The sequence below is a fragment of the Aspergillus karnatakaensis genome, assembly GCF_047715665.1.
Source record: "Aspergillus karnatakaensis strain CBS 102800 unplaced genomic scaffold BJY04scaffold_22, whole genome shotgun sequence".
In the NCBI taxonomy this organism is placed as follows: Eukaryota; Fungi; Ascomycota; class Eurotiomycetes; order Eurotiales; family Aspergillaceae; genus Aspergillus; species Aspergillus karnatakaensis.
The window spans coordinates 239656-266978 of NW_027395734.1; the positions used below are offsets into that span (position 1 = coordinate 239656).

General features: G+C 52.5%; 11 protein-coding genes across 11 annotated transcripts; 5 read left to right on the top strand and 6 right to left on the bottom strand.

Moving 5' to 3' along the window:
• Positions 1–321: 321 nt before the first annotated feature.
• On the bottom strand, positions 322–1773 carry BJY04DRAFT_54233 (zinc-binding alcohol dehydrogenase family protein). The gene has a single exon (XM_073720603.1). It carries the CDS (start codon positions 1729–1731, stop codon positions 613–615), a length of 1119 nt encoding a protein of 372 aa, XP_073571629.1. The 5' UTR covers positions 1732–1773; the 3' UTR covers positions 322–612.
• Positions 1774–1982: 209 nt separating this feature from the next.
• Positions 1983–3481, top strand: BJY04DRAFT_54235 (uncharacterized protein). Its single transcript, XM_073720604.1, has 3 exons — positions 1983–2098; positions 2145–2462; positions 2534–3481. The coding sequence occupies exons 1-3, from the start codon at positions 2000–2002 to the stop codon at positions 3383–3385; spliced, it is 1269 nt and encodes a 422-aa protein (XP_073571630.1). The 5' UTR covers positions 1983–1999; the 3' UTR covers positions 3386–3481.
• On the bottom strand, positions 3437–5502 carry BJY04DRAFT_207301 (uncharacterized protein; the record flags this gene model as incomplete). Its single annotated transcript, XM_073713840.1, has 5 exons — positions 3437–3913; positions 3957–4476; positions 4527–4946; positions 5005–5295; positions 5354–5502. 5 exons carry the CDS (start codon positions 5500–5502, stop codon positions 3437–3439), a joined length of 1857 nt encoding a protein of 618 aa, XP_073571631.1.
• Positions 5503–5572: 70 nt separating this feature from the next.
• On the top strand, positions 5573–7669 carry BJY04DRAFT_54239 (aldo/keto reductase). The gene is made up of 4 exons (XM_073720605.1): positions 5573–6683; positions 6728–6898; positions 6961–7275; positions 7339–7669. Exons 1-4 carry the CDS (start codon positions 5829–5831, stop codon positions 7651–7653), a joined length of 1656 nt encoding a protein of 551 aa, XP_073571632.1. The 5' UTR covers positions 5573–5828; the 3' UTR covers positions 7654–7669.
• Positions 7670–7803: 134 nt separating this feature from the next.
• Positions 7804–8333, bottom strand: BJY04DRAFT_217888 (TIGR04076 family protein; the record flags this gene model as incomplete). The annotated part of the gene is made up of 2 exons (XM_073716167.1): positions 7804–7985; positions 8054–8333. The coding sequence occupies 2 exons, from the start codon at positions 8331–8333 to the stop codon at positions 7804–7806; spliced, it is 462 nt and encodes a 153-aa protein (XP_073571633.1).
• A 136-nt stretch (positions 8334–8469) lies between these two features.
• Positions 8470–12530, bottom strand: BJY04DRAFT_54261 (uncharacterized protein). The gene is made up of 2 exons (XM_073720606.1): positions 12271–12530; positions 8470–12225 (listed from the first exon to the last, which is right to left on the bottom strand). The coding sequence occupies exons 1-2, from the start codon at positions 12524–12526 to the stop codon at positions 8606–8608; spliced, it is 3876 nt and encodes a 1291-aa protein (XP_073571634.1). The 5' UTR covers positions 12527–12530; the 3' UTR covers positions 8470–8605.
• Positions 12531–15489: 2959 nt separating this feature from the next.
• BJY04DRAFT_227603 (transmembrane amino acid transporter protein-domain-containing protein) lies at positions 15490–17160 on the bottom strand (the record flags this gene model as incomplete). The annotated part of the gene is made up of 6 exons (XM_073718664.1): positions 16998–17160; positions 16689–16950; positions 16453–16644; positions 16238–16396; positions 15958–16190; positions 15490–15909 (listed from the first exon to the last, which is right to left on the bottom strand). Exons 1-6 carry the CDS (start codon positions 17115–17117, stop codon positions 15490–15492), a joined length of 1386 nt encoding a protein of 461 aa, XP_073571635.1. The 5' UTR covers positions 17118–17160.
• A 649-nt stretch (positions 17161–17809) lies between these two features.
• On the top strand, positions 17810–20340 carry BJY04DRAFT_217891 (Zn(II)2Cys6 transcription factor; the record flags this gene model as incomplete). The annotated part of the gene is made up of 9 exons (XM_073716168.1): positions 17810–17871; positions 17922–18044; positions 18097–18203; positions 18255–18434; positions 18486–19042; positions 19087–19360; positions 19408–19583; positions 19628–19811; positions 19865–20340. 9 exons carry the CDS (start codon positions 17810–17812, stop codon positions 20338–20340), a joined length of 2139 nt encoding a protein of 712 aa, XP_073571636.1.
• Positions 20341–21158: 818 nt separating this feature from the next.
• BJY04DRAFT_227606 (flavin-containing monooxygenase) lies at positions 21159–22928 on the top strand (the record flags this gene model as incomplete). Its single annotated transcript, XM_073718665.1, has 3 exons — positions 21159–21174; positions 21328–22854; positions 22888–22928. The coding sequence occupies 3 exons, from the start codon at positions 21159–21161 to the stop codon at positions 22926–22928; spliced, it is 1584 nt and encodes a 527-aa protein (XP_073571637.1).
• Positions 22929–23554: 626 nt separating this feature from the next.
• On the top strand, positions 23555–24241 carry BJY04DRAFT_217893 (cupin domain-containing protein; the record flags this gene model as incomplete). Its single annotated transcript, XM_073716169.1, has 1 exon — positions 23555–24241. One exon carries the CDS (start codon positions 23555–23557, stop codon positions 24239–24241), a length of 687 nt encoding a protein of 228 aa, XP_073571638.1.
• Positions 24242–24342: 101 nt separating this feature from the next.
• On the bottom strand, positions 24343–26989 carry BJY04DRAFT_227609 (glycosyl hydrolase family 3 N terminal domain-containing protein; the record flags this gene model as incomplete). The annotated part of the gene is made up of 4 exons (XM_073718666.1): positions 24343–24881; positions 24946–26338; positions 26403–26836; positions 26893–26989. 4 exons carry the CDS (start codon positions 26987–26989, stop codon positions 24403–24405), a joined length of 2403 nt encoding a protein of 800 aa, XP_073571639.1. The 3' UTR covers positions 24343–24402.
• Between the last annotated feature and the right edge of the window lie 334 nt (positions 26990–27323).

Genomic DNA, 27323 nt, shown 5'->3' on the forward strand with positions numbered 1-27323 from the left:
TGCCCTCTCCGCTGTAAAGAGTGCAGCCCTACGCTGGCTCGGTGTCCGCGCTGCACATATTTGGGGGCCGGTCCAGAAACGATGGCCCGTGATCGTGTTCGTACTCGGATTGTCGCTCATCATTACCGAGTTCGTCTGTGGAATCGAGCATCACTGCCACTTTGTATATGATCATCTAAGACAGCATGAATTAGAACAGCCTATTGGTTGATATTTCGAAGGAATAAGCTTGGCAGGGCGCTTGAACGAAATGCGGTTCGGAGCGCTTGCTTGTCTTGGTGCCATTCTGCGCTGTGAGGCTGTGCTGCCCCGATGCGCTATGACGTTGCGCTTAAGGGAAGCTTGTTTTTTTGTGTCATTTTGCTTCAATCACGCCGGGTGATCAATACTCATGGGAGACGGAGACTGTAGCGAGGCGAGATGTGACTTTTCTGATGCACTCAACATTGCTGAACGAGCTACATGTGAGCTTGTCGGTATATACTGAGCCATATCGAGATGTGGTATAGAGCATTCAGGAGCCAAACAAAGAGCTCTATGTATTGGATCAGCTAATTACTCAGTGGACAGCATAACTCTAGTAATCTTTACTGATCCGTCATTTCTCAGAGCTTACTCCGCAATCTCGACAACCAGTTTAACACAGCTAACCCCGCGAACCAACTCATCCAACCCCTCATTAACTGCCTCCAGTCCCCTCCCCACAACCCTAACCCCCGGACTAGGCCTGATAGCACCCTTTGCCAGCATATCCCTCCCAAACAATCCCAACCAGTACTCAAACTGCTCCAACCTCTCATGCTCCTCCGCAGCTGGACGTAAAAAGATCGATTCGATGCCCCGACCCCGATCCGCATCCAATGGAACAGGCGGCGCAGAGCCAATCTTCGCAGTCCCGCCCTGTCCATTCTCGACGAACGCGTTGAGGACAGCCTGACACTTCTCCAAGTCCCCCCTCGCAAGAAAACAGTGCTTTACGACAAGACTATCCTGCGTTGCCCTTGTAACGATCTCGCTCACGACATCCGGGTCGTTATAATCGAATACTTGATCTGCACCTAGAGAAGCCACGTATTCCAGATTATTGCCTCCGGCGACAGCATAGACGGCCCTGAAGGCTGAACCGGGGCTATCGCGGAGGATCCGGGCTAATTGCACGCCCATGCTGCCGACGCTGGATGAGGCGCCCCATATTAGGAGTGCTTCGTTTTTCGACACTGAAGAGGAGAGTGTGGACCCGTCAGCTCGTGGTATGCCCATCGCATCCCATGCTGAGAGCGGTACTTGTATGGAGACCGGTAGTGTCGCCGCCTCGTTCCAGCTTGGCTTGTCACCATCGGGGAGGATGAGGGCATGCTGCCATGGCACAAGGACCTTCTCCTGGAAAGCACCGTAGTCCGGGTTGCAGTTTCTGAAACAGTGTGCAGCATACGCAGCGACGCGGGTTGTACCTGCTTCGAAGGCTATACCATCGTTTGTGGGCTTGCTGGGGGAGGGGACGTCCTCGCCGACTTCGATAACAAGACCAGCGAGGTCGAAGCCGAGGACTGTCGGGTAAGAGGGAATGAAGAGACCTGTGTCGCGCATGATGTGGTCTGCCGGGTTCAGGGCGATGGATTTGACGGCAATGAGGAGCTCGCCTGGGCCTGGGTGGGGGGTGAGTCGGGATTCGACATGGAGCGGTTGGCCCTTTCCGGGGCAGAACGCGGCGAGATGGGATGTAGTCATCATGTTTTAGGTATGTTTCTCACGATGAATCACCCTCAGATGACGAGAAAAAGCCTGATTCTTATACCTTCCGGCAGCACACATCATGGAGAGTGGGTCTTTATAGATGCCCCAGGGCAGAGGGAGCAGCAGCCAATCAGAGGGCTGTCCATCCGAGACCGAGTTAGCGCGGAAGCATCGATCCGAACGCAGGTTAGTCCCTTTCTCCCGACCTCTCCGACTGCACCTCGTCTCACCATCAATTTCATCAAAATCCCGCAAACCAGCGCACATGGCATCATCTTTTCCGGCCGAGACGAGACGATGTAGCCGGAAACCCCTCCGTCGCTCGCGATACGGGTGCCGAAACTGCAAGCTCAGAAAACTCAAGGTATGTGACTCCCTCCCCGCATTCAGCCAATGCTCACAGTGTCCAGTGCGATGAGAAGCGACCCGAGTGCAAGAGATGTACCTCATACGGGGTACAGTGTAATTACATCTCCGATATTCCCGACCTGCAACCCCTCGCCGGGCAGCACGGACGGATATTGCGGGTTCCCGGCAAACACAATTCGCAGCCGTCTCGAGCACTCACGAATGCTGTCTGGACAAGCGATGCATCGACATCCTATCGCTATGATCTAAACACCAGATGTCAAGACTTCATTACTCGGTACCTCGGGCGGAGTCTTATGACACCGCACGACCCGAATATGGTGCATGTGAATCGTCAACTGTTGGAGCTGGCTTTTACGGTAGGTTTCAGTAATTGATACCCGGACCTGAATTAGAGAACGGTAATCGCCAAGCTAACATATAGATCCAGCGGCCGTATCTGATGCACGCTTCTCTAGCGGTATCCCTGACGTATGACCGCCACCTCAACACAGGTAGTACACGGCGCACCACAGAAGAGTGCTATCACTGGTCGCAAGCCACAACGCTTTTCAACAAGTGTCTGAAGTCTTCTATCAAGCCAGAGGACAGGGATCCGATTTGGGGAACGGCGGCGGCATTGGTTATTCTCACGTTCTCTTCGCCCGAGGCGAGTAAACCGGGGCAATTGTGGCCGTTGACATCCACATCCAATGCACCGAATCCATCTATAAGCTCTACGTTCTCAGATTCCGAAGCACTGGAGTTTGAACACGAGCTTGACTGGCTACGCATGAACGAAGGCAAGCTGTCTCTCTGGCACGCCGTGAATCCCATTCGACCAGAAAGCATATTCAGTGGTATGGCGGCGTCATTTGCGCAGATGTTTGCGCCGTTACCGTTGTCGGGTATAGAGGGGATACCATCGCCGCTAGTCACAGCCTGCAGCCTTGAACATTCTTCTACGCCGTCAACTAATCCATACTTCCACGCCGCGCATGCGGTCGCTCGGATTTCCCAGGTCCCTGACAGGGAAATCTCAACGGGCGATGCACTGCCCTTTATGCGGAGTATCGTCGGCGATTTCAAGCAGCTGTTTCTGAGGAGGGATCCAGTGGCGTTGCTACTGCTGCTCCTGTGGCTCAGCAAGGCAGGTCGGGGCATTTGGTGGATTGAGCTGAGAGCCAGAGTGCAGTGTCCTGCTATTTGCGCATATCTGAAACTGTATCATCCGGAAAATGCGGCCGTGCTGGCGCTTCTTCCCGGCGGCGCCCTCGCTAATGGATGGTTGGATCATTCTTGATAGAATGCACCCGGGCACGGGTTGTGGTATAGCTCGGAATTGCTGACCTGCTCACTGGGTGAAAAACACCCCTTCCTGGATGCTGAATCCAGCAGCGGCGAATATGTCGTCCCATGTTTCTTCGTCGCCGAAAGAGAAACCAAAATCCTCTTGGCCCTCTACACTATGGCCTCCTTCTAGGATCGTCAGGTTATGAGCCAGGGGCGTCGACGTTGTTGGAGGAAAGAGGGACGGTTTATCGGCCGGAGGGGTTATCCACTGTTGGACGGTTCGCTGTTCTTCCCCATGAGCATTATGGGAATTTGTCCCGACTGCGACAGAGTCCGGTCCGGATGCTCTCGCTGCTGATGGCTGCCTTTTCACACGATCGAACTCAGAAAGGATGTTTTCTAAGAATCGAGCTTGGTAGCTGCAGCTAGATGTTGGGGGTCCTGATAAAGCTCCAAATGTGGTTGCCACGTCTCGTATTGTCGCTTTTGCACTTTGCTCAATCTCCGGTGTTCTCATAAGGGGCGAGGAAAGAAGCAACTACCGGGTTAGCGAGGAGCAACGCACAGGCAGGACAGGGTACCTTGATGAGAAATATTGCAGCGTATGCAGTCATCACGTGGATTGGGTCTTGAGCTAGGTACAGCACAGGCGAGGAATCTGCTATGAGCTGTAGCATCTCCACCGCAGTTTCGTAGCTCAGCCAAAATACAGCCGGACTGTTCAAGTCACCGGGGCGCAGGGACTGGAGTGGGATGGACGAAAGCTGGAGGCGCGAATGGCAACCATAGAGTCGTATGAGGAAGGAATGACAGGTTAATATTTCCATCGGCTGCTCGTGGTGCACAACCTCGAGCCACTTCCTTTGCCATAAGTGGATATGCTCATGAAGACTTGCGAGGAGTCGCTCATGGCGTGACGCTGGGCTCTGCTTTACTGGCACCAAGAGATCAAATGTATCCGCCGTGAGTAGGCGAAGGGTCACGAAACTGCATAGCAATCTATCGTTGGGGATCGCCAGAGGGTGCTTCCACCAGCTTTCGGCAGATTCAATGAATTCGCTTTTTTCGATCATCCAAGGCTTGCCTGTCTGGAGACTCAGACTGCGCAGTATACTGTCAGCCGTGGTAAGCTCAAAACAAAGTAAACTTACCTGCGGTCATAAACGAACAAAACCAACATTGTCCGTTCGATATTTCGCTGCTCTCGCCTCGTTGTTTCGTTAGAGTCCGCTTCTTGATTATTCTTAGTCGACAGCCTGTGCCATCCTAAGTCCATAGCAATACGAATGGCCAGTCCAACTGATATCCAGGCTCTTGTGTCGTTCGGCTCCTTCCAATAGGTCAGGAGCAGAATAGCTTGGATAATCTCTGTGGATTTATCTCCACGTCGAAAGGAGTCAGCGAAGAGCCTCTCGGCATGTGCATGAAGCGTTGGATACAGTCCTGATTGGAAAGCCTTTGCCGCAGCCGTGAGCACAGTTGTCAGAAGGAAAGGGGACTTTCGTAGATACTCAAACGAATGCAGAGCAGGATCTAGCTGTGAAATATATGGATTGAGCTTCTGCATGAAGCTGAGATTCTTAGCGACGCATTTCCTAGGGGTATAGGATGGGTCATCCGATGACTTACTAGTCCAAGAAGGATAAGGCAACCTGGGTATTGATCAAGCCAAGAAGAACAGGGTCATCTGGCGATATCTGCACAGCGCTCGCCCGCGGTCTACTGTCCCTTGGCTCGGGTTCGACGCTGAGAATGTTCTGAAGTGAGAATTTCCCCCTCATGGCCAGGCGATTGAGCAAACTATGCGGTTGAAACCCATCAGGCTCGGCCCAAAAGTCCGGGTCGCGCTCCCTTATGTGCAAAGGCTCATCTTGCGGGTGTTTAATGGCTCCTTGAGAGTCTCGACTCTTGCGAGCTAGTCTGTGGTGGATTGTTATCATCTGCAAGCCGTGGAGATATTTATCATGGGGACTGTTACCGAACACCGGGCTTCCGGCCACGACGATGTTCTCGAAAGAGACACTCGAGGGCCTTTCGGGAGCAACGGTCACAGGCAGTCTTGCCTCTGGTGGTTGCGCATTTCATCTTCACCTTCCGGCAAGGAAGACACGCGTTGGTGCTGCCCATACTACACCCGTCAGTCAGTCTCATGAAGGGAAAGGCGATCCCGACAGGAGAAGGAACCAACCTTGCGGACGACAAATTCAATACACCTAATCCAGAGAACAGATGATTGATGCCAGTTGATGATAAGAAAGCAAGGAAAGTTGGAGTCGTCCCCTCTCGCCGGTTATCAGAGTGTGGAGACACCGGCGAATTGCGGGATTCTCCTCCAACTTTTGAACGCCGGTGGTTGTTAGCGTCAAGGTCGCTCATTCCATAAGATAAGCCGTCCAGAGAACACACTACATGGAGTATTAGGTACATTGCATTGAGATCGAATAACCACCAAAATGGCAGCCCCTAAGCCAAAAATGGCACACGTCAACATGATGACCGACACTATCATCGGCAACCTCCCTCTAGAGGGTTTACGCGCCGTGATGCGCGGTGTGCTAGCGAGTCAACCGAGTTGCACACCAATCTTCGAGGAACAGACCAGAAACTATCTACTCGAGACAGCGGGACGGTACAAAGAAGGTAATCTGATTGTTCAACAAGAAGATGGAGCCTTCGCGACGACCGCACTCTTCGATGACTTCCGAAAACGCATTTGCTGTATGGTTGGAAGCGGCATGTGCTTCCAAGCACTACCATTGCTATGTCAGATTGTTGACCGGCTGAGCTGGGTAACTCTCACGGGAAAGGCTGCGTTCAAGGGAGATCCTTTTATCGATCGCGTGCCAGCTGTTGATGGTGATATAGTCCAGGCACTCACGGCGATCCAGAAGACGTTGTTAGTTCCCACGGGGTCGAGAGAGGTTTCAGACGAGGAGGCGCCGCCCTTACGCGCGCTGCTGGAGTCGCTTCGAGACTGTCAGAAGACTTGGAATGACAGAGGGCAGCCGTTCCTACTTGAGCGTGCACTAGAAGCTACCACGGCACTTATAGAGCCTTCGGCGCTGGCTGAGGTTGAGGAGCCACAGGCCGAACCGAATGACACTCTGCCTATAACTCCGTTCATCGAAACCTTCAGAGTGAATGGCATGATCTTACCTCGTATCTTCACCGGACTGTGGCAACTATCCAGTCCAGCTTGGGGCTCCGCATCGCGATCAAAGATGATGCAGCAATTTTCGAGCTATGTTCAACGAGGCTTTACGGCATTTGATATGGCAGATCATTACGGCGACGCTGAAATCATATTCGTATGTTCTATTCTGTGCGCTTGAGACTAATACTGACGGCTCAGGGACGGTATCGCTCATCCAGCCCCTACGCCGACTCATTATTCGCGGCGACAAAATACTGCGTGTTTCACCCGATGACTGTCTCGGAATCTGCAGTCCGCGCCAACGTCAGCGAGCGCTGTCGGAGACTCGCTACGGAGAAGATCGATCTGCTTCAGTTCCACTGGCAATTCGTAAGCAATTTCCTCGACAGGGACACAACCACAAATGGCATGCTGACCCTATTGACGCTTAGTACGAAGACGATCAATACCTCAAAGCACTTGAATATCTACAACAAGATGAGCGCGTAAAGCACCTAGGTCTCTGCAATTTCGACACCGAACACATGCAGAGGGTTGTTGACAGCGGGATCAAGATAGTCACCAACCAGGTTCAATTCTCGCTTATTGACTCACGGCCGACAATGAAAATGGCGAAGTTCTGCGAGGAGCACGGCATTAAGCTCCTCACGTACGGCACGCTATGCGGCGGTCTCCTTGCAGAGAAATGGATCGGTCTAGATCCTCCGGATCTTTACAGTGAGAAAGCTACTCCTAGTCAGCGTAAGGTACGTACTTCTCAGTCGTGTTGCTGGTCGGTTTGGAATGAGACCGTCGACTAACCTTAACAGTACTACGGCATGATACAGAGCTGGGGCGGTTGGGATCTCTTCCAAGAGCTCCTCCTTACCCTCCAAACGATCGCTCAGAAACACGGCGTGACTGTCTCGAACGTCGCAACGCGATGGGTACTCGACTTTCCATACGTCGGAGCGGTGATAGTCGGGACACGAATGGGAGTGAGTGAACAGTCGGAGGAGAATCTAGCAAGCGTAGGATGGTCACTGGATCAGGAAGACAGGGACGCAATCGAGACAATCTTGGAGAGAAGCTCGCGACAGGAAATGTTTGAGAGCTTGGGTGACTGCGGGGGGGAGTATCGATGATAGACAAATATTCGATTTGTACTTCGGGCTTTCTACCTCTGTTCTAGAATAGGGTTCTTGTTTTCTTTGTTTCTGTATATATTCATAGATTCTCTTGAGTTCCTTCTAATGGTCCCATCAATTACTTCACACAACATATATCCAAACCCATCAATTCCCCTCCAAAGAAACCGCCGTCGTCTCCGAATGCCTAAAGCTCGACACCCCCGTCCTCACAATCCTCAACTGCGACGGACAACACGGATCCGGACACGCAATCAGTGAATCGGTAGTCATCCAGTCATGCTCGTGAGTCATTCGTTGCTTGCACGCGAGCAGCGGTAGGACCGATGCTGTCACCCACAACACCATTGTTAGACCATTCCATCTCCATCTCTCCATAAAGACAAGCTCAACATACCTAAGCTATAAACACTAATCCCCTGACCTGGAGGCAGATACATCATCTCGCCCTTCATCGTGAAGTAGTCGCCCTGTTTCGCGCCGCACAGGATGCGTTTCCCTTCGGGGACGACGACTTCGACGCGGAGGTCGTAGAGGTGGAAGGTGTCGTCGTTGGTCATTGTGGATTTGTCGAATGGTGTTTTCTGAGTATCGGAAACGGTTGCAATGGTAGCATTCCTGAGACTTTGGTCGGGTAGGTATTTCATACCAGTGTCCGGGATGTCGTCCACCGGCATTCAACGCTTATCTTGGACGCCGGTGCTGTCTTTCCGACGACTCCAACTCGTTGACCAACTATGGTCTACAACTCCAATTCCATAGCACTGTTATCCTTCCCCGGCTCATTGTTAAGCTGAGATAAGCTTGCATTTTGTGAGTTTCCGTATTGCACTCACCTCACCGGCTAGTATGAGGCATTTCCTGCACACAAGTGTGGACACATCACATCAATCCAGATCATTACTCATTATCACTCTAGTACCTATTACATGGACGCTAAATAGCAATATCATTCACCATTCAACCGTAACACCCTCCGATACTCCCCCAACTCCAACAACCTCTTAGCTGGAGCACTCCCCTCCCTCCCCGATCTATTCCTTAACAATCCCAATATCACCTCTCGGAAGTTCTCCCCCAGATCCTCCCAGACAAATTGCGGGTTGAGAGCATCAACGAAGACACGCATCGCGGACGGCGGAACGCTCATGATCGCACAGACATCCTCAGCGGACAGAGCCTTCTGCATCTTCGTAACGAATCCAGCGCGAAGAACAGGCGCAAAGGGTGCAAAGTCATCCTCACTACTGGATTTTTCTGAGTCGAGCACGGGATTGGCGGTATTTGTATCCTCATTCTTCTTCTCCCCCGTCAACATCTCAGCCACGAACCCCTCATCAAGCGGCTCGATCTCGTCCCCGAATTCGCCGACCTTTCCAACTAGCCACGGAACACGAGACGCTTCCGCATCAGAGGACACTTTCTTGATCAAGGTCTTTGTATTCTCATCAACATCAGACCCAGCCTCAACGTCAAAGTCCGTAGCCAAAAGCTGATCATAAACCTTTTTATTTTGAACTTTCAACTTCCCAGGCTGAATCTTCCAGAGCTTGGCCAATGTGGTGTGTTTGTCGTTGATCTCCTGGCACAGAATCTTCACCTTACTCCAGTCCTTGCTCTTGCATGCTTCCGCGACCTGCGCCTTTAGCTCGCCGAAACCAGCGGACCGCACGGTGTACGTGCTCGCGATAACGAGGTCGTCAGTGGCTCGTCGCGCGCCCCCCGTGGCAAGGTGCTTGAGGTACCGGATCATCTTACTATATCCAGAGGTCTGTTTCTCTAGTTTACTCGGGAGATGTGCGAGTAGACGAGCCGCGACAGGAGCAAGATCGAAGCTATCCTCGCCGTCACTAGATGTAAGCAAGCGCATGAGCACGGTAATGATGGATCGAGAATGCTGGAGCTGGATGTTGCGCAGCTTGCAGAATTGAACCATCTCGGCGATGCGATTTGCCTTGAGAGACGCAATGTCTTCATTCGTCGTCACGACGTGGATGATTGCTTTGTCGAGGAGTCTCTCGAGATTGGCGTAGAATTGTTTCCTTGGCCAGCCCGTGTACGGGTATAGCGCCACCACGGTCTCGTACCAGATCCAGTCGGCGGGGGTTTTGGGGAGGTCGTTTTGAGAGTTCGCCCCGAAGAGCTGCCAGACCATGCTGAGCGGGCGGACGCCCGAGCCCGCGATTGTGAGGAGGTTGCCGAAGAGGCCGCGCATGAGTCTTGTGACCGTGTTGTCTGCTGTTTTCGACTCCAGGGGTGTTGTTGTTCTTAGTGCAGCGAGTTTTGACATGGCAGACATTAACAGCGCGCTCATGAGATGTCCCGTTTCGGGGCTGTTGGGTTGTAGGTTGAGGGATCGGGATGCGACGGCTTGGCTGAGGGTTGAGCGCATGATGATTCGTAGGGCCGCGATGTGCGCGTCGTTGCATTTTTCCATCCAGCGCACGCTATACGGGCTTTCCAGGTTGACGAACTCGTCCCAGCAGACCCAGGCTAGCATTGATCCGGAGCCGGATTCTTGGTTTAGGCAGGGGAGGGCTAGGGTTGGGTGGGAGGGTCCTGACTGGCTGCGGAGGGGGCCGTCGTGGTGACTCTGCGACTGCTCAATGATGATTCCTGCGTCGAAGCCTTCGAGGTGGAGGACTCTTGAGTCGAGGTTGCAGCACGTATCGACATCAAGGGTGTTTTTGTGTAGATTCTTTAACAGTCGATGGTAGGAGTCTGTCCTGATGTTCAGCAGCATAACGCCCATATCCGCCGCATAAGTTTCCAGGTATCCGCCGAGAGTATCGAAAGTCATGGACTTGACGGCCTCCACATTACCTTGGATTTGGGCTTGGCGGACGAGGCGCTTAAGGTCGTGTGTTCGCTTTGACGTCGTTTGGGAAGAGATCATGTTGGCTAAGGTCGAAATTAGCGGCTCAATAGCCACCTGCATCTCCTTAGTGGTCCTTCTCAGCTTGCCAAGCATGATGTTCTTCTTCTTCACTTGTTCCGGATCTTCCCTGTTGCAATCTTTCAAGAACTTGATGTAGCTATTTCTTAGTGGAGCAACGGCGTTGGTAATCTTCAAAGACAGTGCGGAAATAAGGGCCTGGGAGAGTGCTTGCAAGTCTTTCTGGTTTAAAAGAACTTGAAGCTGCGGCACAGCTGCTGAGATGCCGTCTTCAAGGTCTTGAAGTTGGTCAATCGAGAGGTCGTCAAATAGCCTCTCAAGCTCCTGGGGTTGGATACGCTGGCCGGAAGATGGTATGAGGATCGAACCCGTTCCGTCGAGACTAACAATCCGCTCGATTCCCGGGTGCAGAATTGATTCTACACCAACCGTCTCGAGTACCGATGTAACATCGGCGCCGAACTCTGTCGCCGACGTGTTGAGGTGTGCTCCATTCGCGATGCCTCGATAGAAGTAGTACTTATCGTGGACCTGAACTAGAACCAGCGACTGCGGCCCTGCAAGTGCCGTCACCGCATTGATATTGGCTGCATTTAAGAGTGCCTCGACCTCTTTCGTGTCAGTGGGCGGATTCTCCGGGTTGAGCTGCACGATGAACAGCGCGTTGATCCTGTACATGGGTGCGAGGTTGCGGGCATTGTCTGTCATGCGCTCATCGACGACCACCACGACACTCTTGAGTTGGCTGTAGTACTCTCGGAGAGCGACATCGTCGGAAAAGGGTATATTGAAAGGGATGGTTCCTGTTGCCAACAGGAACGGGCCTTCCAGCAAGGTACCGAATATGCAAGGCAGAACGACAGCGGACGAACGTTCAGTCGTAGGCCCATCGTCTGGGAGTTGAAATTCAAGACCAGTCCCGAAACGGATCGTCTGCGTGTTCTTTAAATCGAGGAAAGATGGGAAGGTAGTTGAGGGGGTGGCGATGACAGCATGTTCTTTGGTGGCATTGTCTGAGCGAGGTGATGAGCTTGCGTCTGTGTCTGGGGTCGGATTACGCGTATCTGCCTCCAAGGCTCCGCCGGTTAGATCTTGATGCGGAGGCGCACGTAGGATAAAGTCGGCGCGCTGAATCGCTTCTGAGAACGCTTCACTCTTCATAGTCTCACCATGGCACATGATGTCCACGTCTGTGGTTGCGGTCGGGAGCACGGAACAGATCAAAGACTCTCCATCTTTCTTGATCACCAGCGGGCAGCAGATGGTGGCGTCTCCAATGGTGGCCGCGTCCAAGGGTACTGGGATGATGTAGAGGACTTTGTCGACGTGGTCGGCAACCAGCAAGGCAGGGTTTATTTTCTGAAACTTCCGGATGCAGGTCTGTTGATAGCCGGATATGAAGACGCACAGCTCCTCTTCTGTGAGTGTTTCTTCATCAAGCTTGACATGGGCCAGAAAGTCATTTCTATTGATAATGTCGCCACTATGCTGGACCCCTCTAAAGGTATTTTCCGCGCAGTAACAGCATGTCCGGTATGATCCGTTTGCCAGACATAAATCGTAGTACGTCGGTGTCATTTCAGAAACGGCAAAGATTGTGATTTGGTTCGAGACGATCGGGATCTTGAATGTAGCAGCTGGTGCTTGCATGATTTGGAAGTCGTCAAATAGACCTGCTTATGTTAGTCAACTCTTGATAGAAGCAGGAAGAAACGCACCAAGTTCCGACTTGAAGCCAGACATTCGCCGGAACAAGGTCTCGCCCAAGTCCCCGAGGTTGACGGCATTGAAGAAGTGGCTCTGTGGGTATGAGGAGATGTCGATTTCGTTGATGCCGTCGCTTGTCCGACACAGAAGAAGTTGCTCGGGGCTGTATGGGTGTGCAGACCCTACTGGAAGGTCTTGTAGGAAGTCTCGAATGCCAACCTTGGATGTTGCGAGCGGGTTGAAGAAGGTTTTCCTGACCTGCTCCATGACGATGATCGGTGAAGGAATATGCGAGAGAGGGGAAAGGAGATGGGGGTAGCTAATATTTATTGGTTGTGTTGAGTAGCTTCCTGTGAGTCAAAGAGCCTCAAACACTACAAGTGCACTAACCCAATCTGGTGCCCGACAAGACCATTTCGAGATCCCGACCCCTGAATTAACTCGTAGAGATAACTTTATTGACCTGATATGTGGACCCGATGACTGTGTGGGTTTTGAGGCTTTGGGCTGGACTGGGCTGCAGGCGCAGCGGTAGGTATACTAGAAGCTATCTACCTACAGGAGTTCACATCACGAACCCAACGGACTGTGTATAACTGCATATTGATACGATGGCGCCCTACACCCCACCGAGATAAAGTGACAAGCCTCGTATCTGGTGGCACAATGCAGGCCGGGTCCGGTCAAATTGCGGGGTAATTATGCTCGATGAAGTCATGCCAGTTCCGAATCAGAATTTATATTGCACTCCTCCGCCCTCTCGTCTTCGTATCCTGTCCCTTATGAGTGCCATCTTTTCACCTCGACATCTACAAGCAACGATGTCAACCACCATCACGCCTCCAACAATAACAGGCGGCTGTCTCTGCGGCGCAATCCGATACCAAGTCACTTTTAATGAGGAGGGCCAATGGCCACCGAAGGTTCCCTCTCTCTCCTTATTTATCTTACCTGCTAGCTGCACTCGCAACGAGATTGTATACTAAAATCAATCTAGTCCCAAACATGCCACTGCACCACCTGCCGAAAATTCACTGGCACTCTGCAGCAACCGTTCCTCTCTATTTCATCACCGGAGACACAGATCAGCCCGGCGTTTGATACGTTTCCGGAATACCGAGAGTTTACCTCCTCACCGAATCGGTATAGGGGTTTTTGCTCGAAGTGTGGGAGTTCGCTATGTTGGCGGAGTGAGAGGCGGGGAGAAAGTTTCGATTTGTTGTTAGGGAGTTTGGATTATGTCTGGTTGGCTGGGGAGGGTGATGTTCATGGGGCCACGAGGGAAGTCAGGGACTTGCTTTGTAGACCTACTTTGCATTTCTGGTGGAAGAATGCGATTGAGGGGGTTACGGATTGTGTGAAGGAGGGGAAGAAGTGGGAGACTAATGAAACTGGGTACGTGGAGGGCGTTTGATAAATTAGTTTAGCTAGGTACAGGCTTGAAACTCAGTAAGAAGGAACAGACCTCAATCTCAAAGATTGACGACTAAGGGATCAGTACAGAACGTAGAGTTTGTTTTGGTGACCATAATGAGGAGCTGCAGCCACATGGTGCGCTGTCCTTGTAGATGTGCTCCAGGGCAATCCCAGCCAAAAGGCAAAGCCCACAGTAGCAATGTCATCACGTCTGGGTTCTTAGCTTGAGCTCAAGCTAGTAATAGTAACCGCTCGGGTCTAAGGGCAGTGTAATGAAGTCCGCTCCCCGCTCACACCTCAACTGCTTCGCAAAGTCCACGAGGAATTGCGGTGGTATTATATTCAACGAGTCATTTTCATCGATTTCTCTCAACCAGGTGCCGTCCCATTCACGGAAGTAGAGATCGACCATAAGATCGCGGAGAGCATACCCGTTGGAGGTGTGTTCATAGACGTATGCGACAACGTCCCAGCCAGGTAACTGGGAAAAGTGCTGGGTCTTAGATGAGTCGTACTTGTCTATTATGGCATCTATGACTGCGTTCTGGAACGTATGACTTCCCAGTCTATCGCCGAGCACGTGTGCCCTTGCCAGGTCCATGTATTCAGTGTCGTTGTCGGTGCCGGAGATTGAGCCTGGAGGAATAACGGCCACTTTCTTAGTGTAGAGCCAGTAGACGAAAATGGGAAAGATGTCGGGATCGTCGACGCACAAGTTGAGAATGATCGAAAAGCCATTGAACCAAGCGTCATCACCGATGGGTAAGTTTGCGTTAGCTTCGAACAGTGGGCGGTGTATGATGTAGTTTGTGTAATAACTGTCGCCCAGTACGAGATGAACGTCAATTACCGAGTCGGAGTCGCCGGCGATGGGGTCACAGAATCTAGGTATGTTAGTCACTGCCGCGGGGAGGTGATGTTCTGTGTATGTGATGCTCACGATTTGCAGTCCGCGCGAGTGACACGGATATTGGACTGGGCCATTGCGAAGTAGACTTCATAGGGTGGCGGTTCGGAAATCTCTAAGCCAGGACTGAATCGGCGAGCTATTCCGGATCTGAGCTCCAAAGAACCTGTGCAAAATTGAATAGGGATATCGAGGGGTAGAATGTGGAAAGCGCTTACCGTTAGGGTCTTGAGGTGGGCTGATAGAAGTGTCTTTGGGTAATTATGTTGGTCGTAGGCAGCCAGGGGGTATGAACCTCCTCTGCAGAGTAAGGAGCAACGTGGGAAGATCTGGCGAAGGAAATATGATGTCTAGCAAGGTACAGAGAGAATAGAGCAATGAAGAACGCGCGGAGCCGACACTTGAGAGAAGCCCGCGAGTGGAAGACCAGACTCTTCTGAGAAGAGCTTCAGAGCTTGGGCATGGGCGCGAATGTGTGAATGTAGCTTCAAAAGGAGGGTGATGGAAATGTAAGTAAAGGAATGGAGCAGGAGAAGTGTGTTAGTAAGGTAGTCAACTGAAACAAAGAAATAGGCTGCGGTCTGGGGTCTCACTCAACTTGTGGAGGTGAGGTAGCAGCGGAGGTAAATGTGAGAGATTGTTATACATTCATTGATAACAAGAAAGTGAGATCCGAATGAAGTCAAGAGGGCTATCAAGATGGAGATAGAAACTCAGTTGAGTATTCACTTCACTTCTCACACTTGATCGTTCTTTTTTGGTCGAGGGCGAGGCTAGTGTTATTCCTTGGGCTATATTGGTTCCAGTATTCATGAACATGCAGCCTTAGAGGCCTCGAAACCTGATTCACAGGGGACTATAAACAATAAACTAGCTGAGGTCCATCTCAATCAACCACTCCATCACCTCACGAATTCGAATTATCCGCACAACTCCAAGCTGAAGCCCCCGAAGCCGCCTTACTAGACGCAATGATCGCATCGATAGAGCCATATGTGCCAGCAACCATGAGGAACGTCCCCGAAACAATGACAAAAACACTCCATCCCGACAAGAGTCCCCACTTGACAGTCGGTTGCTCCCTCCCTTGTTTCCAATTATCATACAACCACATGCACCCCATCGGCTGGAATGACATGAAAGTTCCGAACAGCGCGCCGATCAACGACACCAGGTCACTGAATATCGGAATCCCGCTTGCGATGAGGTATGAGGAGATTGTGATGGCAAAGGTACAGCTGAGCCAGGTGGCCCAGTGGATGAAGGTGTTTGCTGTGAGGTGGGCGGAGCCGCGGAGGATGCGGACGAAGAGGTATTTGCTTGCAAACTATGGTTTGTCAGAGACGAAATCTGTTCGGAAGTATGTGGTACCCACGTGGCAAACGATTATTGTGCTGGCGATTAAACCAGGGAGGGCGATGCCGTATGAGATCTTTTTGATCAAGGAGCCGGCCGACCCGAGGGCCGGTGACGCAACGTAGGAGCCACAGTAGTAGTAAAGGACGGTTCCGATGGCAATGTATACTGCAGTTACGGAGCCTTGGCAGATGAGCAGCGCTGGTGTGTACATCGCAGGGTCGCGCATCTCGGCCGCAATAGGGAAGAATCCTGGCCAGGTATGAGCAAGGAAGCGCTGGGTGCAGGGATTTACGTACCAGGAGTTCCAGAGAAGGAGAAAATAATAGATGAGACGGCAGCGATCGCTTTGGAAAATGAAGTGTTGCCGAAGAGCTTGTAGTCCGACTGCCAGGGGCCTTCTTGAGGGGCAGACGAGGGTCGATCTTGCACACCGACGGCGATGGTGACCATCAGAACTAGCATAAATGCGTTAGTATTCAGGACGAAAAACCTCTGGCAGTATGCTACCAACCGGCGACAATAATACACCCCACCCCAGCCCAGGCAGTCCATTGGATCTTCCCCAGAGTTCGAATGCTCGACAGACAGTACGCGGCGATAGCAGAGACAGCGACAAACACGGCCGTGCATGTGCCGTGCGAGGAGACAGCATTGAGTCCAATCGACGTACTCAGAAGACCGGAACCCGTGCAGAATATCCAATCTAGTAGAGTTAGAACGGAGAACCAGTGATAGTGTCGTACATACAGATGCACACCGATACTCCAAACACCTCACGGCCGAGGCGACCAAACATTAAATCGCCGGCGTCGTCAATTGCATATACCTCAGGATGTTTTAACTTGAATCTCCCAATCATATAGTTCGACCACGTAGTTATGACAGAAATTGCACAGACACAGATGATGCCAGGGATGAGACCTAGAGTGTCGAATGCTTGTGGAATTCCGAGCACACCAAGGCCGAACTGGGTCTTCATCATGAGAGCAATGGTTCCGAGCCACCCGACCTGGCGGGTTAGTAAAGGGACTAGATATTGACAGGCAGAGCTCATACATTGCGGTAGTTTGGGCCCTCTTCAGTGATCTCGCCGAAAACGGCATCTTGTGTGATGGGAGTAGATCCGAGAGAGGGCTTCTCTGTCGAGTCTTGGGGTGCAGCCTCTATATCCGCCATCGTGTATCATGAAACTAGTTATAGAATAAGATATGGAAGGAATGAAGCATGATGGGACCAGATATGGAGTGCACGAGAGACGGCTTATATAGCCGGTCTACCAAAGATCCGTGCTTATCTCTGAGGAGACTACGGGGCGGAAAAACATACCCTCGGCGGTCCTTATCAGGGGGTATGATGGCATGCAAGATAAACCTTGAGTCGGCCGGGGCAGTTAAAGGTCCATGCATGTCTAATGTCAAGAGGTGAATGGGGACTGTGTTTCAACGGACATATTCCACGAGATCCTATTTGAGGATGACGGATGCCGTCTTAACCCCAGAACGAGGCGGCCACTGTTAACGCGGGGATATGGGGTATTACGTACAAAATATGGGGAGAGTGGGAGAGAGCTGGTTGAACCTTGAATATGGCTATGCCGGGTATGCCCTGGCCCCTTGGGCAGCGTGGTGGAGGCTATGACGGATGATGACCGAGGTCTGGAGGGATCCAAATAGGCAGGCTCGTCCGGATAAGCTGCAGCCAATCTGGAGCTAAAAAGGGGGCAATGCCCTTCCCCAGACTGGGGTCTGCACTACGGCCACAACCACCGAGATATTGTCTCGTGTCTTATCTCTGCAGTTTGTGGGGTAACTAAGCGAGCACAGACACGAGCCGCCTGTCTCTTCTGTCTTGCGAGCCTTACGTCCATCATGTCGCATAGAGGAGGCAGCGGGCGCCGCTCGCTGAAACTGAGTAAGCGTGTTAGCAAAGCGTAGGTCTTGTCTTTCCATTGACCTAGAACAACAGACTGAGCAAAAGCAGGTGTAGAAGGTGTCGCGACCAGAAGATTCGCTGTACCGGCTCTCATCCATGCGATCAATGCAACAAACGCCATTCCACCTGTGACTTCGATAGTCCGTCGGAAAAGATCCTGGTGACGCGGAGGTTAGTAGCATCTCTCGTACAGCCTGCGCCATCTAATCTCCTCTTGGCGTAGATACCTTAATGAACTTCACGAACGACTGGCCACCTTTCAGCACAGGTCCGACCGACCACCATCCCCAACAGCAACCCCCGACGATGCCAATGGGCAGCAGTCTGAGAGTATGCTTGCTAAAAGCACATCGAGCGCGCCAGAGCTAACAGTGTATCAAGCTCGAAACGAACAACATCCGCCCTCATCACCAGCCCCGAGGCAGAAACGAGGGAAAACACCCGACTATGACCCCGCAAGAAGAGCAAAGGATCATGCCAATATGGAAGGCAAGGCGCCGCTCACGAACCCTCTGGCATTCCATATCATGGACTGGGTTCCAGGGCCGACAGGAAAACCAGGTCCGTTCTCTACGCCCCGCTGCATTACCTGTGATTAACCACATTCTCCAGTATTCATGGGTACATCGTCAACATGGTCGTTCAGCCGGCGAGTCCTGGGAATGACTCACGAGAGAGCCACAGGAGCACCACTATCCTCCGATCCACACAATCAGTTGTTCGACAACCACGTATATAATTTGGGCTGGGATGGAAGAAGATCGACAGACTCAACTCACATCTTTGACGTCTCGAACCTTCCTACACAAGACTTCGCACGATATCTCATCAATGCCGTCAAATTTCACTGCGGGCAACTGCTCTACCTTTTCGAAGAAGATCGGTTCATGCATCGATTTGCAGCCTTCCAACTGAACCCGGCAGACTACGCTCGCTCGTCTCCTTTGTGGTTCTCACATTACCTTCTCATCCTGGCATTTGGAAAGAGCTTTGTGGTTCAAACGGCAAGATCGCAAAGCCCACCCGGTGCCGAGCATTTCGTTCAGGCAATGCAATGCATGCCGGACTTTAACTTCTTCGAAGGCGACCCGATCGAGATGACGCAGGTCCTGTGTTGCGCTGCTCTGTATCTTCAGTGTGTCCACCGTCGTGGGCCCGCTTATCGTATGGTGAGTGCAGTCCATTTGATACTGTCCTCTTGCTAACAGGTTAGATTGGAACCGCCCTGCGTTGGGCCCTCGAGCATGGGATGTACACCGGCATGCACGGATCTTGCCTCGATGACGCTTACGTGCAACGATGCAGCCTGGTGTGGTGGACTGTCTATGCACTCGAACGTCGGATGTCTTCTCTACTCGGCGTACCGATGGGGATTTCAGAAGACAGCATCAGCGCACAGTTTCCGGCTATCTCAAGACACGTGCACGGTGATAGTGTACTAGAGATGCAGGTCATGCTATGCCAGATTCTTGCCAAAGTTGACTTGAGTGAGTTACGGGTCTTGTTCTCTCCAGCTCTGTGCTAACAGCTGCAGCGGTTTACGGCAGCGAAGGAAAGCTCGACAGCCGGTACCTGACGGCCACACAGTCGGTCTTGAGAGACATCGCCAAAGTCACCGAACAGCTGAACCGCTCCTTTGATCTATACGCGAACGGCGCCATGAGTGGTACCTCGCGCATATCCGCTCACCTGCATTTGCTCGAGCACCAAGTACGTTCATCCCACAGCCTCCTACAGCGAACTGACTGTCCCAGTGTATTATTCTCACCACTAGACCGCTGCTGTATATATTTCTGCAATCGAAGCTCGGCCACTCCGATCCCGCCCTCATGGACTGGTTAAAGTCGGCCACAGTAAAGTCCCTTCTCCAGTTTTGTGTGGACTCTGCGCAGCAAATCCTGCGCATCCTTTCCAACCTTCTGGAACAGGGACTTTTAGGTCAGCTCTGCATCGTCGCTCCGATGATCCTTTAGACTAATTCTACCTTGTAGAAACCTTCCTGTCATTCGACCTCGACGCCACATCCACATCGACCATGCCGCTCATCATGGCCGCTGCCATTGACCCTTCGTTATTATCAGACCACACACCCTGGTCACGGAGGGCATACATAATTCTAGATGAGATGAGCAATCGCGGTAACCTATCAGCACGGCTTGTTCAAGCTGAGCTCAAGCAGCTTGACGATGAACTGTGTCAACTCTCTAGAGGGAAGGTGTCACAGGAAGTACCGGTCGGTCTCAGTCAGCCAGGGCAGAATAGTGAGTTTGTAGATGCAGTCGACGAGGCCGCGCTACCGAATGATGCTACGGCCTATACGGCTCATTCAGGTCTTGAGATTGGTTTTGTAGACGGCTTCGCGCAGCATTACGAGTTGAGTCCGGATCAGTTGATGGAGTTGGCGAACTCTTTGGATATCAATAGTCTTGCTTGGCCGTTTCCGGACTTACTGGGGAGTAGTATATAAATCAAATCAAGTAAATGAATTAAGAGGAGGTAGTACTGTCCTAGACTTTCCTGGCAGTGCCGATCAACAGTATCCTGAGGCTCTTACTTTTAACACCGGAATCAGACCAACCCGACAGCAATACCTCGATCCTGTGGTTGCACTTAGGTACGTTATTCTCAAGACGTGGACATGTCGACCAATGTCCCAGGTTGGCCCCATCATGGTAAGCGGTAATGGTGCAGGCGAATGTCCTCATGATTCTAACTACGAAGGAATTTAGTCACCATCAACTGTCATAGATAATGTGAGACACACTATTCGGCTACAGCTCCACTCCAGTTGTAGTCTTACATTGAAAATCGACACCTGATGGGCTATCCATCCCTCAGATCATGCGACACTCTCACACCCTCATGCACAAACGGCCCGGGGATCATGGATGTCCGTGCTCAACCCCGGTCCGAGTGATGTGATAAGAAGCTGTGGGGGTGCTGGCTCTGCTCCAATCATACATCAACATCGGCGTAAACAGCCGTAGCGCAGGTGTGGATATGTACATCCACAATGCTCATCATGAATCCGAGTGGTCCAACACAATACCTTATCGCATCTTGACCGGAGGGTATTCGAGTCTGGACTCTAGATCGGGAAGTATACCCCTCGCTGGCAAACAACACTGTCGCCTCTGAGGTGGGGGAGGGGTATGTCGAATATCTCGGTACAGCAGAATCTATAAAGCATCAACCAGCATCAATCCATTAGCAAGCAAGCCAGGCATTTCCAACCTTACTCTGATCCTCATCAGTACCAGTGCCACTATCAAGATCAAGATTATCATGTCCAACCCACTCAGTTCACTCCTCTCCTACCTCTCCTCCCTAACACCTGGGGAAAAACACCGCAGGTCCAAATCCAAGTCTATCCCTCCAACCACCACATCAACAACGACCACACGGAACCCCTTCTCACCCACCACCCTCCCAACAACCACCCCCACCCTCTCAGCCACCCAACCCCACGACGCAATCATCATCGGCGCCGGCTTCGGCGGCTGCAACCTCCTCCACTCCCTGCGCAATCTCTCCTTCAAAACCCACATCTTCGAAGAAGCCCCCTCCCTCGGCGGCGTGTGGTACCACAACCGGTACCCCGGCGCGCGCGTCGACACAAAAGTCCCCTTCTACGAATTCTCCGACCCAGCCCTCTACAACGCCTGGGAGTGGTCCGAGCTCTACCCAGGCCAAGCCGAGATCCTGCAATATTTCGACTTCGTTGAATCGAAATGGGATCTCAAGAAAGACATTACCTTCGGCGTGCGCGTGACCTCAACGATCTGGGATGCAGAGACGAAACTGTGGACAGTCAAGACGAATAAAGGGCATGTGGCGCATTCCCGGTTCCTGCTATGCAGCATGGGCTTTGCCGCGAAGAAATTCGTTCCGCATATACCCGGGTTAGAGGATTTCCGGGGGTTTAGCTGCCATACGGCGGAATGGCCGGAAGACGCACCGGAGTTAGCAGGGAAAAGAGTTGCGGTGATGGGAACGGGCGCGACGGGGGTGCAGATTATTCAGGAGCTTGGGCCGCAAGTGGCGCAGTTGACTGTGCTGCAGCGGTCGCCGAACTGCGCGCTGCCGATGAGGCAGAAGAGGCATGTTTCGCCGGCTGATAAGACTCGGTACGCGGAGTTGTTTGCCAACATGCGGTTTTCGATTACGGGGTCGGACTACCCGCCTACGTTGAGGAAAGCTGCTGAAGATACGCACGAGCAGCGGGTTGAGCTGTATGAGCGGCTTTGGGAGAAGGGCGGGTTTGCGCCGTCGCATGGGAATTACATGGATATGATGACGGATGTGGAGGCGAATAACTTCTTCTATGAGTTCTGGAGGGAGAAGACGCGGGCGAGGCTTAGGGGGGTTTCGGCGGAGATGATTGAGGAGCTTGCGCCGATGAAGGCGCCGTTTGCGTTTGGGACGAAGAGGCCGTCGTTGGAGCAGCGGTTCTATGAGGTTTTCAATCAGGGGAATGTGGATCTTGTGCCGCTGAAGAAGAATCCGATTGAGAGGGTTGTGAGTGATGGGATTGTGTTGGCTGATGGGAGGAAGATTGAGCTTGATGCGATTATTCTTGCGACGGGGTTCGATGCTGTTACGGGGAGTTTTACGAGGTTGGATATCCGAGGGACGGGTGGGAAGAATCTGTCTGATGAGTGGAAGGAGCGCACGCATACGCATCTGGGGATGGTCACCAGTGGGTTTCCAAATCTGTTCTTCCAGTATGGGCCGCAGAGTCCGACGGCGTTTGCCAATGGGCCGTTGATTTCGGAGATCCAGGCGGAGTGGATTGTTGCGACGATGGTGCATATGCGGGAGAATGGGTATGAGGTTATGGATGTGGGAGAGGAGATGGAGGAGAAGTGGAGCGAGATTACGAATGAGGCTTGCTATCGCACGCTGATGAGCAGTAATGCGACGACGTGGTATATGGGGGGCAATGTGCCGGGGAAGAAGAGGGAGGCATTGGGGTATATGGGTGGGTTGCCCAAGTATCAGGAGTTTTTGGGAGAGTCTATCAAGGGCAAGTGGGAGGGGTTTCGCTTTAGTTAGACTCAATTGATTCTATCTTCCTCTTTATCCGGGAATGCTTCTTTGGCTATCTGTATTGATGCAATATCAGACAAAGTACAAGTGGAGTGTCGATGTGCCTTCCCCTCGTAGTAAAGCAAACTTAGGAGAAGTCCCCTTTAACATTTGCTCTTCTGAATGTCCTAAGGACTAGTAGAATCCCTGTATGCTTATGTCCGCCCCAATAACTCACGCATCAAGGGTCAGAAATCTGGCTCTAAGATCTTGATGCCCCGGGTTGGAGACCGGGTACAACCCGTCGACGCTCTGAGGTAGGTGATTTTGTCTCTGATGGAACCACTTAACGTTACATCAGTCGAGGAATCGGCTTCCAAATTGGTGGAGCAAAACCGTGGAGACGACCCCCAAGCCACCGGCCAAAACAGCCGACTCCAACCCCAGCATTCTCCACAGATAAGCCAAAGCTCGGACCGGTGCAGTTCCTACGGAGTACGTCCGGATAGGTGCTGTTCTTATGATGGATAACTACTTGGAAGCCCTTTAAGGCAAGCCTTCCCGGCCAAAAACATCCCCAGATCTCACCATCAACCTCACAACCCCCCAAATCAACCTCTCTCACCACTCACCAACACTAAATCTTTTCCAAAATGACCACCCAAATAATCCCCTACACCATAAAACCAACCCCCCTAATCCCCAACTCGCCAAAACCCCTCCTCCTCTACAAAAACACCTTCCTCGACCCCACCGACAAATCCAAAGTCTCCATCCTCAACGCCTACGACACATTCACCTCGCACGGCTGGACCCCGCGCTGGATAACAACCTACGGCCGCACGCAAGTCAGCCACTACCACCCACAAACCCACGAAGTAATGATCGTGCTCTCCGGGCCCGGCACAATCCGCTTCGGAACCGCCGACCTCGCCGCCGACCCGGAGAAACACACGTACGGGAAACCAGGCGTTGATTTCGAGGACGGCTCGACGTGGATTGACGTTGAGGCGGGGGATCTCTTCGTTATCCCCGCCGGGGTCACGCATAAGAGTTATGATGTGAGAGAGAAACGGCAGGATCCGACGTGCTTGAGTGGTGGCGGGGCGCATAGGATTGAGGCGGCGGATCCGAGGGAGTTTGTGAGGGGTTTGCAGGTGGGTGGGTTTACCATGATGGGGGCTTATCCTGGGGATGCGACGTGGGGGTGGGCGGAGGGCGGGGAGCATATCAGGCGGTTTGAGGATGTGTGGAGGGTGAGGAATCCGGATTTGGATCCGGTTTTTGGAGCTGAGAGGGGCGTAAATGAGTTTTGGAAGGGGAGGGAGGGTAAGCTTTAGTTGGATTTGGGTTATTGCTAGCGTTGTATGGTGTCTTGATGAAGTGTGATGTTTTGATGTGTGATGTTTATGCTAGAATACATGTGCTGTTATTGCTATATGCTCTCTTCACCTCTTTGTACACCCTCGTGTGTTCCGTGTGAGACTAGACTACGTGAGGTTTAGATCTTGAATGATCCCTTCAGTCTCAAGTCCCTTGAGCTGGCTCCAACGTAGACCTTGTACTCTCCCCTCGCGACAAGCCACTGCTGCTCAACAACATCCCAGTAGGAAATATCCCTCCTGCGCAAGTCAAACTTGACTGTCTTCTTTCCACCCTTCTTCAGCTCAATGCGCTCGAACCCTCTTAGCTGGCGGACAGGCTGGTCCGCGGCGTCCGGGAATCCAATGTACAGCTGGGGAACCTCTGCACCGAAGCGCGAGCCATTGTTCGTGATGCGCGCGGAAACGGAAGCAACGGTGTCCCAGAAGTCGCTGTACCCACCGACTGTGAGTTCGCCTGTGGGGTGCTTGGGGATATCGGCGTGAACGTGCGTTGATAGGTCAGCGTAGGAGAAGGTCGTGTAGGAGAGGCCGTGCCCGAAGGGGTATCGGGGAGTGACGTTTTGGGCGTCGAAGTAGCGGTAGTCAAGATAGACACCTGGAGCGGAGCAGTAACAGTTAGCATTTCACGTTGGCCAAGGGTTGGTTAGAGGAAGGCATACCTTCGGTAAAGTTACACTGGGCCGTGTAGCAGAGTTCCACATTATAGTCGCTCTCGTTCTTTGCGATGGTGTAGGTCAGACGACCAGATGGGTTAACGTCGCCGTAGAGGACATCAACGATTGAGTTTCCGGATTCCTGGCCTAGGATGGAGCCGTAGAGGACGGCCGTGACGTTGTCATGTTCAATCCAGTTGTCGACGAGACGAGGTCCGACAGCGTTGATGATGACGACGGTGTTGTTGCAGTTGTCTGCGACGGTGTTCACCATGGTGTCTTGGTCGGTGTTGTAGAGCTCCGTGCGGTCGGCACCTTCGCCGGAGAGGGCGTTGAGGAAAACGAGGCAGACCTCGGAGTTGGTAGCGTAGTTCTCGTAGGTCACTTGCGCGGCGGTGCTGCTTGTTCCGCTCATCACGAGGGTTGAGCCGGTGGAGGAGTAAGTGTCGTTCATGATCCAGCGGAGCATGGTACCGTCTTGAGTAGCGCGCATAGTCAACGCCATGTGAGGATCAATCAGGTACGGAAGCGACCCTTGGCCAGATCCAGTTCCGGTACCCAGATGGCCTTGGTAAACGGGACCAGAACCTGTAACATCGAGGGAGTAGTTCGGTCCGCCGAGCACGGGACCAGCATGTGCGCCGAAGATACCCATGACACGGGGCTTGTTGATCGGCAGACCACCCTTGTTCTTGAGTAGAACCATGCTCTTCGCGCCGTTCTCACGAATAAGCTTGGAATGGTTGGCTCGTACATCAACATATGCATCCGTACTCTGAGCCTCAGGCTGCAGTCCATCATCAAGCCCAACATAGTAGTACCCGATAACATTTCGGATGGCCATGTCGTTCAGTCTCGCCTCGCTCAATGTCCCGTTACTCAACAGCTTCTCCATAGTTTCGGTACTCCAGATACTGCTCGAGCCGTAATCCTCACCCCCAAGCGCAGATCCCTGCGCTGTACTCTGGCCATTCATATCCGGCCAGACCATACCGGGGAACCCGAGCTCGGTCTTCAGCATTTTCATGAGCAGATCGTGGTTTTCGCAGCTCATGGTACCGTTGACCTTTGTCATGGCGCACATAACAGCGCCGAGGCCGTTTTTCACGCCGTCGTAGAACGGCCAGAGGTATGTTTCGTGAAGCGTTTTGGAGTCAGCATTGGAGGAGTAGGGGGCTGATTCCGTGGACTCGTCGGTGGCGCGGCGGTTAAGAGAGTTGGCACTCGGCACACCACTAGGGGATGAGCCTGCTGAGCCGCTTGGTGCTACTCCTCCCGCAGTACCGCTAGGGAACGCTCCGCCCATACCCCCACCTGCACCACCAGGACCACCACCTCCTCCCATGCCACCGCCCATGCCACCAGTGCGGTTTGTTTCCTGCTCATTCAGTAGGTAGTGCTGTTCAAACCCACCCGTTGTCAGCACATTGCATCAAACACAACCCAGCCCGAGAGAAACCAACCTTCGCCCCAGGAATAACACCCGCATCCACATAGGCCTTGGCCTCCAGCCCAGTACAGACACCATTAAGATACGGATCTGGTCCGAACCCTTCCACGTTTCGTCCACCCCAAGGTGTGCGTCCCAGTGGCTGCGACGTCGGCCCCGCAACGACCTGCACACCTTTCCCGTAGAACTCGTCACCGACCGCTTTGGCCTGCGCATAAATCGCGTCGCGATCCCAGGTCATGGCGAGCGCGGAGGAGAGACTAAAAGCCGACACGTAGTAGTCATTTTGCACTCCCATGGAGCCGTCAAGGAAGGATAGGGCCGTGAAAGATGAGGTGTTTGTGGTTAAGGAGGAGCCGGTGATCAGGGCGAGCTTTTCGGCCGTGGTTAGGGTTGAAACGAACTCGTTGGCTTTGTTGTAGGCCGATTGCCATTCGCCGAGGGAGACTTGGGTTTGATGGTTAGTTATTTTGTTATCTCAATGAGAGGGCTAGAGTGCGTACCGCCATTGGCTTTGAGGATGCCGACATTTGAAGAGGATTCGGAGGCTGTTGAAAGCCCGAGAAGAGTTGCCGCCAGGGCAAGAGAGAGCACCTTCATTTCGGCACCAGGCGCAGAGAAGAGAAAGAAATGCTGAACGAGTGTGATAAGTTGGTACCAGAGATCAAAATTCCATCCTACAGCCAGGCCGATCACCTTATATACTCTTCGTCCTCCATTTCGATGTCCCACCTGGAACGAAGATCCTACCCCTGTAAGTACTCCAAACAAACCATGACGACGACGGCAGCCCTAAGTTTCAACGTTCCTTACATTGACGTCTCCACAAACCTCGTGGCTCGGTGGTTCTTAACGAATCTGTGACAACGGCATCCCGGACATATTCCCCTTTTCGGATGCCAAGTCGGAAAACCCGAGCTGCAGAGCCCCAGAT

What these genes read in the sequence shown, in the direction of transcription:
- BJY04DRAFT_54233 (XM_073720603.1), bottom strand. Translation starts at nt 1,731, where the DNA reads ATGATGACTACATCCCATCTCGCCGCGTTCTGCCCCGGAAAGGGCCAA.
- BJY04DRAFT_54235 (XM_073720604.1), top strand. Translation starts at nt 2,000, where the DNA reads ATGGCATCATCTTTTCCGGCCGAGACGAGACGATGTAGCCGGAAACCC. An exon ending in GCAAGCTCAGAAAACTCAAG is followed by an intron (nt 2,099 to 2,144) that starts GTATGTGACTCC and finishes CACAGTGTCCAG; the next exon opens with TGCGATGAGAAGCGACCCGA. An exon ending in TGTTGGAGCTGGCTTTTACG is followed by an intron (nt 2,463 to 2,533) that starts GTAGGTTTCAGT and finishes ATATAGATCCAG; the next exon opens with CGGCCGTATCTGATGCACGC.
- BJY04DRAFT_54239 (XM_073720605.1), top strand. Translation starts at nt 5,829, where the DNA reads ATGGCAGCCCCTAAGCCAAAAATGGCACACGTCAACATGATGACCGAC. An exon ending in GCGACGCTGAAATCATATTC is followed by an intron (nt 6,684 to 6,727) that starts GTATGTTCTATT and finishes CTGACGGCTCAG; the next exon opens with GGACGGTATCGCTCATCCAG. An exon ending in CTACTCCTAGTCAGCGTAAG is followed by an intron (nt 7,276 to 7,338) that starts GTACGTACTTCT and finishes TAACCTTAACAG; the next exon opens with TACTACGGCATGATACAGAG.
- BJY04DRAFT_54261 (XM_073720606.1), bottom strand. Translation starts at nt 12,526, where the DNA reads ATGGAGCAGGTCAGGAAAACCTTCTTCAACCCGCTCGCAACATCCAAG. An exon ending in TGGCTTCAAGTCGGAACTTG is followed by an intron (nt 12,226 to 12,270) that starts GTGCGTTTCTTC and finishes TAACATAAGCAG; the next exon opens with GTCTATTTGACGACTTCCAA.